Here is a 16,367-nt window from a genome sequence, read left to right as displayed (position 1 = left end):
GTACATAGAGAATGTGGGTGGGGAGACAACCCCCACCTACCTTCAGATTTCATGATTATTTTAATGTTTTATGATATATTTTTTTGCCGTATTTACATTTTGTTAAAGCCCCCCCCCCCCCCCACACCAAAAAAATAAACTCACATTTGACTCTTTCCCTTTGTTTTTTTAGCATTCGTATATTTCCAACAGTACATTAATTGGGAGTTTCTGGAGAAATCAATTTGCTCTCAAAGAAATATCAAACAATTCAGAGTCATGATCCGGCTCGTTTGAGATTGAATCCGAAACGTAGTTATGTAAGTCAAATACGTAACCTCGAACAGTAACTTGGTCAAATAGCTAAGGTCGATTAACCTCTTGAAAGTGAGCTGCGTCACACAAACCACTTTAAAATCAACTAAAACTTTATCCATAACTCACATTTAAATAAAGGCAGTCAAATCAAGAAGCGGATCAAATCGAGAGCACAAAGTGATGGAAAGCGAGTCACATAAGCCACATGAGAATCGTAAAAAACAATTAAGTTAATTTAGCTAATCAATTCAATTAGGTAGCGATATTTTCGCTCTCAGGAAAAATGCTGACGTCTTGAGTGTGATGAGACTGAATTTTCTTTCTTCCTTTTTTTTTTTTTTTTTTTTATTATGGCTTTTTCGTTTGAATTCATCCGTACTTTTTAATTTTTCCTTAAGTTCCAGTCACTATAGCCACTTTTTAATGCTCCAAAGGCAGATCAGACACATTTGAAGTGCCTTTTCTTTAAAGAAAGTTAAATTCTTAGAACAAAAAGCTATTTTCACTTGGTCTACTTATTCTGATAGAGCGTCTGATAAAGCGAACATGCAACCTCGATAACTCGAACAGTAGTGTAGTCGAATAATAGCTTTAATTAATATCATCTCGGTAAAGGGATTTTTTTTTCATGGTTCAGAATATGATATAAAACTTGATTTGGCCTGTTGTGATTTAAACTGTAGCTTAAGAAGGATTTTCCAACCACTAGGTAAAACGCTATCATGGGTAAACTCAAATTGATCGGCTAATAATTATCTGGTATTAGTTCTAGTAATGTCTAACACTCGCATATTTCAAAATATCTGAACAGTACTCACGCAAGTCAAGCACGTAACCTCGATAGCTCGAACAGTAGCGGTAGTCGAATAGTAACTTTAATTAATATAATCTCGATAAAGGCATTTTTTTCATGGCTCACAAAATGAGATAAAACTTGATTTGGCTTGTTGTGATTTAAACCATAGCTTAAGGTTGATTTTCCAACCAATAGGTAAAACGCAATTATGGTGAAACTCAAATTGGTCGCCTAATAATTATCTGGTATTAGTTTCAGTAGGTAGGAGGTAGGTTTGCGTTTATTTCACCCAAAAAGGTATGAGTTAGTAATGTCTAACACTCGCATATTTTCAAAAATCTAAATAGTACTCATGTAAGTTGAGCACGTAACCTTGATAGCTCGAACAGTAGCTCTAATTAACATCATCTCAATAAAGGGATTTTTTCACAGCTCAAAAAATGATATAAAAATAGATTTGGCTTGTTGTGATTTAAACCATAGCTTAAGGTTGATTTTTCAACCACTAGGTAAAAGCGCAATCATAGTTAAACTCAAACAGATCAGCTAATAATTACCTGGTATTAGTTCTAGCATATTTAAAAAAACCTGAACAGTATTCACATAAGTCGAACACGTAACCTCGATAACTCGAACAGTAGTGTAGTCGAAAAGTAGCTTAATTAATATCATCCCGATAAAGGGATTTTTTTTATGGCTCACAAAATGATGTAAAAGTTGATTTGGCTTGTTTTGATTTAAACTATAGCTTAAGGTTGATTTTCAACCACTAGGTAAACCGCAATGATAGTTAAACTGAAATTGATCGGCTAATAATTATCTGGTATTATTTAACAGTACTCACGTAAGTCGAGCACGTAACTTCGATAACTCGAACAGAACAGACTCTTTATTTGGTATTTTTTTTTAACCCCTATGTAACGGGCCATGGAGCCTTGTAGGGGTATGAAGTTATTGTTGTCCATTTATTTTGATGTTAATAAACTGAACTGAACTGAAAAAAAGTTGCTTAGTCGAATAGTAGCCTTAATTAATATAATCTCGATAAAGGCATTTTTTTCTTCATGACTCACAAAAGCTTGATCTGGCTTGTTGCGATTTAAACCATAGCTTGATGTTGATTTTCAACCACTAGATGAAACACAATCACAGTTAAACTGAAATTGATTGGCTAATAATTATCTGGTATTATTTCAAGTAATGTATAACACTCGCATATTTCCGAAAATCTGAACAGTACTCATGTAAGTCGAGCACGTAACCTCGATAACTCGAACAGTAGCGTAGTCGAATATCATCTCGATAAAGCTTTTTTTTCATGGCTCACAAAATGATTTAAAACTTGATTTAGCTTGTTGTGATTTAAACCGTAGCTTAAGGTTGATTTTCCAACCACTAGGTAAAAGCAATCATAGTTAAACTCAAATTGATCGGCTAATAATTATCTAGTATTAGTTCTAGTAATGTCTAACACTCGCATATTTCCGAAAATCTGAACAGTACTCGCGTAAGTCGAGCACGTAACCTCGATAAGTCGAACGGTAGCGTAGTCCAATAATAGCTTTAATTATTATCGTCTTAGCAAAGAATTTGTTTTTCATGTGTCACAGATTGATTTAGAACTTGATTTTGCTTATCAGAATTTAAACCTTTATCTTTTCCAACCGCTGACGGTAAAAATCCAATCATGGTTAAACTCAAATTAATCCCCTAATGCTTACCCCCTCATCCAATAAAAAAATACTTTTAAGTTTATGTCAAAAAACCTTTAAAGCTCGCTTAACAAATTGCCAACTAAATATGAAATAAGACAAAAGCCTTATAAGACAGAGCACAGTAACTATCCGAAACTCGTTATCAAGTTATGTAGATGTCTTTCATTTTGAAAAACTTAATAGATTAAAAGTACTTTCCACCTATCTCATTTTAGAAATATTGCGCCCACTTTCCGAGCCCTACTCTCTTACATACACACAGATTTGTTATGTTCTAAAAGCTAAGACCAGATAATCATCTGCTTGGAGGACGAGGTCCTTAAATGCCCGTAGCCAACCTATCAAAATGACATCCTACGCTTTTTTGAGCTTGACGAAATACAGTAGATTAATATAAGGTTTAGAATTTTAGCAATCTTCACCAACATTATTGTTGGTGTTGAATTTTACTGATCAAATCTGTATTGACGGTGTGAAATACGGAGGAGGAGGTGCTACCATGTATATACAGAGCCATATACCATAATCGTGTCTGAATCTCCCTAACTCAGCAGACAAAGAAGCTCTCTCTTTCAAATAGGTCTGGATCATTGTAATTATATATAACCCTCCAGCCTGCCAGATTATTAACTACCTCGATAACTCTCTTGATTATTCGGGAGCAAAATCGCCAAGTCTGCCATCATCCTCTATGGAGATTTCAACGTACCCCATAGCGTATGGCTCCATAACAAAGACACTGTTAAGGAGGGGTAGGGCCTTTATGATCTTTTCCTTTCGTGCGGGTTGAATAACTAGCTGAATTCGGGAGAGCTACAACAGCCAAAACGATTCATCTTGTCTTGATCTATTCCTTACGGATAAACCAGATTCCTTTAAGGTTAACACTAATGTCTTCACAATTGACTAAGTTGCCGTCATAGCGCGTAGAAATCTTATATTTCATTTCATAAGAGAATGATTTCAGCAGCTTGATTTCATAAAAGCCCGTAAAGAGGCAATTCACAGAATTCGGCTATCATGGGTTCAGCACAAAGAGATGCTTGACTGATGCTTGATCCCCAGTGTCAAAGCGAATTTACCATCATCTAAAATCAAAAGGAACTGCAATTCCTTCCCTATAAAATTAACGACGGGACTTATTTCATGATCCACAGGCAAAGATCAAAGGTCTTGTTAAGGCGTTTGCCAAATTCTCAAATCTCGAAGGCGACGGTGAAGAAGTTTCCCATTTCCCTAATTGAACCAATGCTGTGCTTGATCGCACTAGCTGTTCCATTCCCAAAGTGCTTCACATTTTGCAGCGTCCTGATGTGACCAAATCCACGAATCCTGACAGTATGCCTAATTTTGGCATGCAAGTCATGCAATACTAAATTAGCTGTACCCTTTTCATCAATTTTCCAGCACTTTTTTCCTCTAGAACCTTTCAACACACATCGAAAACAGGCCATGTCATTCCTATATCTAAGCCAAATAGCGATCAAAGAGCGTGGGGTTGTATATGCCTATTAGATTCCTTTCCTGCATTCGGAACCTTTACGAAAGCATTTTCAATCATACACTTTATTAGTGCCTGAAGTCAAATGACGTGTTCAGCAATCACCAGGATGAATTCCACCGGAAGCGTTCAATACTTGACTACTCAATGGCTAAACACCAAAAGTGGACTGAATTTCTAACAAACTGATGCAATATCGGGTTGTCAACATTACTAAAGCTATCTGCAGAGTACGCCAGCGTGGCGTACTAAAGAAACCGGACGCATAGGGTGTCAGAGGAAGCCTGTTAAAGGTGATTGAGAGCTTTCTTTCTGATCGCTCACTGCTGGTTGTTCTTAACCGGTTCACTTCCCTCTAATATCCAATACAGGGAAACGTTCCCCAGGGTAGCATATTAGGACCTACTCTATTCATTGTCTTCATAATGACATGGGAGACAACCTTGCGTACCTCTTCATCACTTTGTCGATAATACCACGACACATGCCCCTATCCTAAAAAATTAAGAGGAAATGCAAGCCTCTCTGCTGCTACAAACTATCTTTTGAAAATTCAAGAGCGGTTCAATGTCTGGATAGTCAGTTTCAGTACTGTTTGATCTCCCGATCAAAAATGCCACGCATACACCCCAACTTCCTTCATGAATGTAGCTATAAAGGAAGTCAAGGTCTCCAGTTGTCCAGATATCTTTCTTTGAAAATCCATCTCGATTGGTGGGCTTTTGCTGCAAAGACTTTTGACCGCTCAACTCGTTCATCCTACTTTACTCAACAGATCCAAAATATGACTAATACGGCAGGTACAGTCTTTCCCCATGACTCTCTCCAGTCTGTTAGTTAGAGCTTTCATGTAGCGTCGATGGCTGTTTTATATAAGAACATAAATTCACCTTTTTCACTAGAGTTTTCTCGTACCCCCCCCCCCCATAATCCAACTGACAAAACAGTCACGAAGACACACAGAGCTCAGTCTGATCATTTTGAAATTGGCAAGCCGAGAACAGAGTATTTGAAGAACAGCTCCCCATTCAACGTTGCACTTCGATTTGGAATGACCTTACACAGGAGATTATCCCTAAAAACTTATCTATTGACTCTTTCAAATGAGGCGCAAAGGTTATCTAAAAACTCAAGAAGAGACAAGCGGAAAAATACATATTTAACTACACCTGGCGCCATGAATTCATGAGTAAAAACAGAGTTTCAGCTTAACATTCCAAGAGGCTCCTGTGATATTGCATATATACTTTTCTGTCAAACTGCATGTAGGTACATAGTCTGTTTTGATTTTCTTCAGCATCCCCACAATATTTTTTCAAAGTTTCACCTTAATACCCTTAGTAGTAGTAGTATTAGTACCAGCATTGGCAGTAATAGATGTAGTATTAGTAGTATACATATATGGCTTTTTGGTTAGTTAAACATACCCAGAAAGTTTCAACTTTAATCCCCAAGCCGTTCCTGAGACACCGCTGATATGGACTTTCAACATCCCCCCAAAATTCACCGGAAGTTCTGTCTTAAAAACCTTAGTCTTACCAGAAGTAGTCGATGTAGTAGTAGAAGTCATAGTAAACATAGTGCGTTTGTGTCAATGCAACATCCCTTGAAATTTCAACTTAATACCCTACACTCCTTCTAAAACATTGCTGATATGCCCTTTTCATAACTGTATGCATATGGTGTGTATTGACTTATTTCAATATCCCCCTGAATATTCAATGAAGACTTCATCTTAATGCCACAAGCCTATTTGGATACCACTCTCCCGATTACAGATCCCATATTTAAACAATAAGAGAATTTCATAGCTTACAGCCCTTGCCTTAAGGGGTGTGGGGGGCAGTGTAATCCCCATGAACAGATACATCAAATCTTGATTGGATGTCTTTGGGAGGAGGACAGCAAAAAAGGGCATTAGAGGGGACTGGTTGCCCTCAGATCGTGCTTCAGTGTTCGTCATAGCGGGTCAAAATCTGAACTTCATTCAGCTAAAAACAGGGAAATGATTTTTTCATTTCCCTAATGATTTTTTACAGGGAAACAGGGAAATGATTTTTTCCATTCAGATAAATGATTTTTTCAGAAGGTACGAAAAAACTAGCTGAAATTTACATTTGCGAGACAGCAGTTCCAATTTAACTTTTCCCTGCGTTTTGTTTGATAAATTAGTTTAAGGTAAATTAGTTTTTATCTAACTAATTAGATAATTAGTTTGATAATTAGTTAATTAGCTTTAGTTTTAGTTTTGTTTAATTGGCAGTGTTGAAGTATATCACTAGACAAGTGCTATACTTTTTTTAAGATTCTTTATATATTTGAGCTTAAATAAAAATGTTCTAATCTAATCTAAAAATCACTTTTAATCCTTAAAAGGGAATAAGAACTTCCAGTTTCCAGCGAAATGAGCCCCCCTCCGAAATTTCTAATACAACTCATTCCATACTAAACGGCTTAGTGAAAGAAAAAATAACAATGCGTAAAGCCTACCTTGACCTTAATTTAGGCAGTGTCATTACGCTGCCTACGATTAACTTGATCTTTAATAAGTCCTCGTTGCAAGGCATCTGTCCTGTAAGCTTGTCAAAGCCCAGTTCTTGAATTCTCTAAAGATCACAAATTGCAGAATCTGATCGCATATGCCTGACCTTTTCCAAAAAGTTCTTTACCCAAATAGATAATCACTTGATCAACTGTACATCCTTGCATTTTATGCACTGAACAAGCCCAACAGAGAGTTGGTGGAAGTTATCTTTTCTCAACGGTTGGATAGTTAATTAACTCGTTAACTCGCGTTTTTTTAGTTACCATTCGCTACTACAACCACGATTCGATGCAATAAACAACCATGAACTGATTAGCTAAGAAAAAAAAACTCAAATGGGTCTGGAGCTTGAACATTCAAGCTCCAGACCCATGAACCGTCAACATTCTCCAGTAGAGCTGGATAGCCACTTAATCAAAAGAATTGATTGAACAAGTATTCGAACTATTTCACCATTTTTTCTTATTTGTACGTAGCCTTTCTAGGATAAATAAAAACTACTGATTAGCTTATTAGCTTATCTCGATAAGCAACTATTTTCTTTTATTCACTTTTATTCACTATTCACTTTTATTTTCCTTTACTATACCTTTTTTTTCTGATCATTTTAACAAGTGGTCATGTTGAGGGGGCGGGGGGCTTATCAGATTGTTCGGTATTTCAAGGAGACTGGTAGTAAAAAAACACACACATAAAAACCACTTCTCAATATAAAAAAGCTAAAAGTTTATCAAAAATTACTACAAAAAATACATAGAAGTTTAATGAAAGAGGGTTAACAATAATACTTAAAAACATTAAAATACCTAATTAAAGCTACCTTCTCGGACATAATGCTTCGGAAAATATCCAGCCTAAAAGAAAAATGGGAATCGGTTAATGGGAATACCGAGACTATATTAAGGCTTGATTTATCTTGAACTGAAATTAAAAATGATTATTTAACAATAGAAGAGAAATATATTACTAATTATTCCAAATTTTTAAAATACTAGTAAACAATCCTTATTTCCAAAATTTTTCTAAACAATAATAATCCTTTCATAGTTTGTGAAAATTATACATCGTTAAGAAAACATTTTTCTTCAACAAAATTGGAAAAAAGCAACAGCATGTCTTAGTATTTTGTTTTGGGCTTTGTTCCAACATGCTGGAGAACCAAAATTCTTTAAATAATAATTGATGTTTTATTGAAAAATATACTTTATTATGTGCTTTTTACAGACAGCGCAATAGTGCTGCCAAAGTAAAGAATGATATTACAATTAAAAGCATTAAGGCATTTAACAATAAAAAAGAATAATATATAAGAAAAACCTATCCCAGTTCTTATTTATTAGTTACAATAATTAGTATAAAATTACTCAAATTGGTACAATTAGTCTAGGCTTTTTTTTTTAGCAGTTCTTGTTATTGTTTCTAGATATCAGGTGTGAACAAATCCGTATCCAGGGGGGATAGATGGTTTGCCCCCCCCGTAATTTTTCTGGACCCGTAAAAAAGTAGCAAAAATACATTGAAAATAATCTTTGATGTGTTTTAGATATTATAAACTAATCTTTGATAGTTTACATATATTTTCTTTTGTTAACCTCCATCCCGAAAAAAACATACCCCCCTTCCCCCAAACAATCGCAGATATCACCTTGCTTTCAACTGTATTTTTGGTGTTGGTGGTTGGTTAGTTCGGTGTTGATTGACTATGCACTACGAAAATGATGACATCATGTTTTTGTACGCGTACTTTCGCTACACTTTCCTTAACTACCAAGGACAGTGGGAATGAAATCTGATTATTTGAATGGGAGTTATCTGTTATAGTGCCGACACTCAAGAAGTGAAGTTAGGTTAATCCTAATGAAATAAACCTAAGAATGATGAAAATATAATACTTAAGAAACAAATGGCTATATATTTGCACATTAGGGGGGTGAGGTGGGGGTAAAGCATAGCGGGTCTGCGTGCAAATTGTGTTAGGTACAATTATTCTGCACATTATGAAGCAAAAATTGTTTTATAACTTCGCAGAGTCAAAATACTTTACCCCCACCCCCAATGTTCAAACATATAGCCAAAATCATAGATTTCCCATCTAGTCTGTCACTTGTCTTTGTCTTGTCTCATGCTAAGCTGAAAGAAACTAACGAAAGAAACCGGTTCTACAGTGCGTCAATGGATGAAGAGTATCGGCGCTATAACAGATAAGTACCATTTGAATTTATGACGACAATATCCCCTCGTTGGGTATCCATTGGGATTAGCAAGTTTGGCTCAAAGGCAGGATAGTCATAACGCGCTATTGAAACTTACCCAACGCGTTGAAACTTACCCAACCATACATGTGCCTCAACTTAAACCACAACTCGAAGTACCAAAGGACAGTGAAAATGATATCAGATTGTTTGAACTGTGATAGTGGGAATTCATCCAACCCTAAATACCATAAAAATAACCATAAAACCATAGCCATAAAATTATTGTAAATAATTTTTAATGAAAAGACCCCATCTGCAGTTTTTGTTAGCAACGGGTACCAAATTTAAAAAGGGTTGAGAAATCAGCAAAAAATAAAAAATAAATCGGAACCAGTGTAGCCAACTCTAAATCGAAACCAATTGACTGTGTTGTCAATTGCCAACAGTGATGTATCACCATTTCTAGTGATTTTTTCACAGGGTGACAACCCTGCTCAAAACACATGCTACCCAACAGCTTAATAAGGTGTAGCTTTCCTTTGAAAATGTAGTTATTTCTGGGAATCAACAGATTGTTAATGAGTTTTTTTTTAAGTACAAATAGTGTTGTCAAAGTTGACTAATTAGTTTTGCTTATTTGTTTCACGGTTCAACGTGGCATCACTGATAAAAATGTAATACTTCAAAAAGTAATTCAAAAAGTAAAATAAAAAAAAATACTTCAATAAGCAAACAAAAAAAGAATTATACAATATTGCGTTTATCAGGTATGGATAAACGTAAGGTGGAATCAGAGGGTAAGAATGTTTTTATTTTAATATTCTGGGTACTTTAAGCATTTATTATTTTGACAAATATTTGACTTCATAGACACGTGGTAAAATTTAACGTGGCATCACTGACAAAAATATAAAACTGCCATAAAAACTTCATAATTTCGAAGCAAACAAAAGAAGTATCCTACAATATCATGGTTATCAGGTATGGATAAACATAAAATGGAACCAAGGAGCAAAAATTGTTTTTATTTTGATATCCTGGGTACTTCAAGCATTTATTATTTTGACACAAATTTAATTTCATAGACACAATTTAGGGCAAAAATAGGATAACAGGAAGCGTTGTATCTATCTATCTATATATATAAAAATAAGCTGTCTGTGTGTCGAGTGACTTCATGTCATCAGGTCGTCATGTCGTCATTATGACGATGACGTCATTAAAGGTATTTAAGACATTCGTTCACGGAAAAATGTTTAATTGTAAAATGACTGAAGAACCTACAATGTCAACAGCCGAGGAAGCTGCTCAAAGAGTCTATGCCAAAAAACTTGCTGCTGATAGAGAAAGTAAGAAAAGAAAGCATGCCGAGGAATCACAAGAGCAACGCGAAACCAGACTTGCTGCTAAAAGAGAAAGTGAAAAAAGAAGGCTAAAAGTATTTAAGAAAATCGTTCAAAGACAAATTTTTAATTGTAAGAAGATCGTGGACGGAAAAATGTTTAATTGTAAAATGACTGAAGAACCTACAATGGCAACAGCCGAGGAAGCTGCTCAAAGAGTCTATGCCAAAAAACTTGCGGCTGATAGAGAAAGTAAGAAAAGAAAGCGTGCCGAGGAATCACAAGAACAGCAAGAAAACAGGCTTGCGGCTAAAGAACGCAAAACCGCGCAGTTAGATGAAAATCCACCAGGACAGTGAGAGTCAAAACATATCAAAACTGAAAATGATAGCGATGATGATTGGGTTTGGGATTTTGACTTGGATAAGGTCATCAATGCATACCAGATTTTAGTTAAAAATACAAAGGTTCGGCGATATGTATTTCATAGTGACGCTGAAAAATAAAGAAGAAAAAGAAAACTGAAAAAAGAAAAAAGGTAAAAAACTAAAAAAAACTAAAAAGAAAAAACACTCAAAGAGAAATTACAGACTGGGGCACTGGGACACAAATAACGACCGGGAGATATAAATGACGACCGGGACACTCAAAGATAAATTACAGACCGGGACACCGGGACACAAATGACGACCGGGACACAGGGAATATAAATGACGAACGGGACGCTCAAAGAAAAATTACAGACTGGGACGCTGGGACACACATGATGACCGGGATACTGGGAATATAAATGACGACCGGGACACAGGGAATGTTCGATTAGCAATCACCATCAACAAAGCTCGAGGGCAATCATTAGAATAATGAGGTATAGATCTGAATACGGATTGTTTTTCCCATGGATAATTTTATGTTGCAGGTTCAAGAGTCGGTAAACCTGACAATCTATTTATATGCACAGACAATGGGACATCGAAGAATGTTGTATATTCGCAAGTTTTACGTAGTTAAAAACATATATATCTATAACGAAAAGAGAAATCTTTTCTCTTTTATCTATATTCACAGGTGGGACACAGGGACACAACTACAATGGCGCGTAACTAATATGGCGCGTAACGAATTACGCGCGGGGGGCTTGGGGGGGGGGGCTGCGCGAAGCGCCACCCCAACAGCTAGTTATATTATAAAGCGTAAATTATCAGCTGAAAATTATGATACCAAAAATTTCGAAATGAACACTGAAAAGTTACAGAAGAAAAATTTCATCATAAATTTATGCGTAAGTTATACTCAATTATGTGCTTATTTAAGACCAAAAAGATCTGAAAAAGATTAACAAAAAGAGATCTAGAAAAGGACAAGGAAAAAGAAAGGAAAGGGAAAGAAAAAAGGATGAAAAGGAAAAATAGAACTAGAAAAAAAGAGTCATTTCTGAATGTGTCGACTTCTTTTAAACACTATGTCGTCACCTCACTTGGGAGAGTGCCTTTCAAATATCGGCAGTGTTGAACCATACGTGCTGCCAAAAAATCAAATTATTTAAATAATTGTTTTTATTAGATTCAGAGTGATCGTTGTGTGACTGGCTTTGTGAAGCTCGTCGCGTTTCATATTAATAAATAAAAAAAAACGAAAAAGTAATTATATACAGCCCCAATGAAAAAAACCCAAGATGCATAACCTGAAATTATTCGAAGTCGCCCAAAATTGAGCCTAAATTTGCTAGACTCAGAGTTTTCATTGTTCGACTCGCTCTGTGAAACTTACCACATTTGGCACTAATAAATAAATAAAAATAAAACATAAAAGCTTTTGCTTTCTCCAGCTCCCAAGAAAAATTGGTCGAAGAAAACCTCCAACCTCCGCCCAAAGGTTTCTGAGTTTTTTCGCTATTTTACCGAAGGATACTCTGGACGTCCAGTTTTTCTTTCTTCAGTTTTACAGACTGTTTACTGTGACTATTTTAGAGGTATAGCATGTGTCCATACTGAAGATGTGTCCATCATTTAAGTCCCTAATTTGTGACCAAAATATTGTGACTATTTTAGAGATATAGTATGTGTACATACTGAAGTTGTGTCTATTATTTAAGCCGCCAATTTGTGACCAAAATATTGCGACATATTTTAGACTGTGATTATTTTAAAAATATACTATGTTTTAGAAATGGGCTCGAACCATTAATTTCATTAAAATCGGTGCGTTTGGTAGCTCATCAGTTGAAGGTTGTAAGCGTAAAACTGAGTTCAGAAAAAAAGACAGTTAACTTTATCAAGCCAAAAAGACCGTAAAGGTACGTTGCGATGTAAAAGAGCACGTTGCTCTATAGCAAAAACGACTAAAAAGTTCATAAACGGAGTGCGTATTTTTTAATCGGTCGAGGTGAAATCTGGCAGCCGAAGCGAAACCTGGATCCTGTTTAAAATTTAAATAAACTTTATCGCTCTCTCTCTCTCTCTCTCTCTCTCTCTCTCTCTCTCTCTCTCTCTCTCTCTCTCTCTCTCTCTCTCTCTCTCTCTCTCTCTCTCTCTCTCTCTCTCTCTCTCTCTCTCTCTCTCTCTCTCTCTCTCTCTCTCTCTCTCTCTCTCTCTCTCTCTCTCTCTCTCTCTCTCTCTCTCTCTCTCTCTCTTCTCTCTCTCTCTCTCTCTCTCTCTCTCTCTCTCTCTTTTATTTTAATGACTAAATTTTCCAAATAGTAGTATATGTTTATATGTTTAATATTTAAATATTTTATTTCATATTTTTTATTTATTATAAATAAATATTTTATTTTATTTATATTATATATTATTTTATTATATATATTATTTTATTATATATATTATTAATATTATTTATGTCATTATATATATTATTTATATTATATATATTTATTCATATTAATATTTTATTTATTCAAATATTTAAATATTTTATTTCATGATCCCCATCTTTTCCAGGCCATGGAGCCTAACTGGGGATAAGGGCTTTTATTTATTAAATGATTTTTTATTTGCTGAAAATATATTTATCTATCTCTGTCAGAGCCTGTCCTTAAATCATTCTAGAAACATTACTCGGAACAAGTTTAGTACAATTTCTTTTCTGCTTTTACTGTCTGCGCTTCAGCGTTGTTCACCAGCAGTAACTGTTAAGTTGCATATTTTGTGAGACTGAAGTTTATATCTGATTTACTATAGATTAACTATTAATTTGTACCAGACTTCAGACAGCGTGTGTTTTCGTGAGCTCTTTTGATATGGGGTTTAACCCCCCCCCCCCCCAAAAAAAATTGTTTGCCCAATTCGTAAAAAGTAATAACAATATATAAAAACACATTTTTGATGCGTTATTAAGATTTCCCCCCCCCCCACAACAAAAATCATGGATATGACCTTGTATGTATTCCAATATTTTTTTCTATATTGTCTGGTATATAAATTATTACATGGTCTGAGATATTACAACTGAGGATTACATCACACAACCCTAGACTAATCACACAAAATCAACTGATTCAATCTGCTTCCAAATATCTTATTTAATTAATATGATACATATTTTAAGTATAATTTCGATTGTATAAATTACCAAAAATTTTCCTTGTTCAGATCCTTTATCAAAGCTAGCGATTTCACTATTTCCCCCCCCCCCCCTATAGATCGTATTATACTACTCGCCAAAAATAGATTAGTCTTTATTTTAATTGAATGTTTACCTGGTTTGCAATTTGACCTTTCCACCATCCGTTTGTATCCCCTTCCTTACTCAGAATGATAACAATATCCCCTCGTTTCAAGCTTAGCAAGTTTGGCTCAGGGGCAGGATAGTCATAACGCGCTATTGCTGTTGGATATATACGTCGCCAAGGTCTTTCCAAGACAGCTTGCAATCTAAAAATATCATAAAAGATAAATGACAAGAGGTGATAGCAGACAAGAGGGGGATTCATCATGGGCACCCATAGGGGGCAGAGGGGTTCAACCCCCCCCCTGGCTGAATGACACTTCCTTATATTTTTATTTTGACATTTCTACTGTAAAGCATTGAAAGTGCCGATTAGACCAGGTAAGCCCCCCTCCTAAAATTCAGCTCATGGGCGCTCATGGAAAGCATAAAGGGTATTCCGAAATGCTCTTTACCAGACACTGTTAAAAGGGTTGTTGTTCAAGTCAGGGGATTGTAAGTTTCCTGAATATGGTTTTTGGTCATGGCGATTCTAATGTTGAACCTTTTTTCAAACCAACACCATTTTTTAGGGGTTTGTACTATTTTTCAATATTTCTTCAAATTTGTTTTCAAAATAATTTTTACTTTTAAGACTGATTTAAATAATGGTTACTATCCCTGAATAACCTAGATATGAATTTTTTTCTCAATTGCCAGTTTTTTTTTACGTATAGAGTAGAACTAAGGCAGATAAGTCTTTGGATACTGTATAGGCCATGCTTCGTCATATTTCTAGTTAATATAACTTATTGTGTGTTTGAATTCATGTATATAGATTTGCATCCAATCACCAACAGAATTGTGAAAAAAAAAGAAAAAATTCTGTCCCTTTATTGTGACCATGACGTCATGCTTCCGTTTTTTCGATTTTCTTTTATTCTTTTTTATTTGGATCGAAAATGGTCCACGTTTTATGTCTTCAAATAAAAGCAATCCGTTTTGAGCCTTTGATATATTGGTTAGAGTTTTGGTATATTGGTATATTGGTTAGAGATATATTGGTTAGAGCTCTAGATTCAGATTAACAGGGAACGGGAAGCGTAAGAAGTGATTTGAAATCTGATAATTTCGTCGTAGGTAGTTTTAAATAGGGTTAGAGTCTGTGCCAAAGTGTCGGTCTCAGGCGTTTTGGCACTGCGAGAACTTTGTAGAAGTAAATTTCATATAGTCCAGTTCAAAATTGTGCTGCTTTTAACAGTGTTGGGTTTTTCAAACCAACACTGTTGGGTTGAAGAATTCTCTGACGGTTCATGATCAAAAGAATTTAGCGTATCCTGTCATAGCTAAATGGATTTTTTTTACAGTTTAAGGTTTGGTTGAAAAAAGAGAAGAGAAAAGTCATATTAACAATTTTTTACAATGAATGTTCGAAATCCATGAATGTGTACATTCATCGATGATAGTCTCAAATACCTTTTTTTCTTCTTGGATTCAGTCAGCGCTGCCAGTCAACTTTTTCAACTTAAAAGTTTCAAACTAGATGATGAAAAATTAAGGATTATTATTTTCAAGTTCGACAAGGGGGATGCTCCGGGGAGGGGTCTTAGCCAGGGTATTAGCATTAGACAGCCTGTGGCAACTTCGGAATGGTAAAATTGTACCGTGTCAACTTTGATATTTTCAGTATTTAAATTATTTCATCCATTTCATTCACAATCATACTGAAGTAGAAGCTAAATAGAGGAAGAAAATTCCCAAATAAAAGCCCTCCCCCTCCTCCCCCTCTGTGAGAATCTAGGTAAGTGGTTCTCAACCTTTTTTTTACCCATGGACCCCCTTTCCCTTCTTTTATCTTGGTGGACCCCTTCATAGCTATTGGACATAAGAACAATTTTCTATTCTTCACTAATATAAATTTTAAGGTTTTAATTATCGAAGAAATAGTATACGATTAAGATTTATTTTCAAATGAAAACTAATTTAATACAAATAAAATATTCTACTATAATAATAATAATAATAAAAATTATTATTACTATTATTGTGATAATAACTACAATATTACAATGTTTAAGCAACACAAGCTCATGGAGAGTAGAGCTCCTCAGGCAGTTTCACCCCAACATTATGTAAACTGGATAAAAAAGGAGTTGAAATTAAGTGTGTTAAAAAAAAAAGGATAAGGCATGTTTATTCAATGAGATCCCTGTGATTGATTCTTCTCGGCGAATTTATCTATATTTGGTTCTATTGATGTAAATGATAGTCGAAGATCACCCCTTTTCATAATGTCAAGTCTATTGCGATCTTTTGATAACATTTGA

General features: G+C 35.2%; 1 protein-coding gene across 3 annotated transcripts in view; it reads right to left on the bottom strand.

Annotated features, from left to right (window-relative positions):
• Positions 1 to 7,591: 7,591 nt before the first annotated feature.
• The window catches only part of LOC136037293 (protein vav-like), a 110,235-nt gene continuing 101,459 nt past the window's right edge, over positions 7,592 to 16,367 (bottom strand). For all 3 annotated transcript variants that reach the window (XM_065719933.1, XM_065719934.1, XM_065719935.1), the window contains 2 exons: positions 14,093 to 14,267; positions 7,592 to 7,708 (listed from right to left, as the gene is read on the bottom strand). In XM_065719933.1, coding sequence (XP_065576005.1) covers positions 7,661 to 7,708; positions 14,093 to 14,267 — 223 coding nt within the window. In that variant the 3' untranslated portion in view covers positions 7,592 to 7,660. The remainder of the gene's footprint in view (positions 7,709 to 14,092; positions 14,268 to 16,367) is intronic.

The sequence above is a fragment of the Artemia franciscana genome, chromosome 16 (genome assembly GCF_032884065.1).
Source record: "Artemia franciscana chromosome 16, ASM3288406v1, whole genome shotgun sequence".
Classification (NCBI taxonomy): domain Eukaryota; kingdom Metazoa; phylum Arthropoda; class Branchiopoda; order Anostraca; family Artemiidae; genus Artemia; species Artemia franciscana.
The sequence above is the reverse complement of the archived record's forward strand: the minus strand, read 5'-3'. Positions and strand labels throughout refer to the sequence as shown.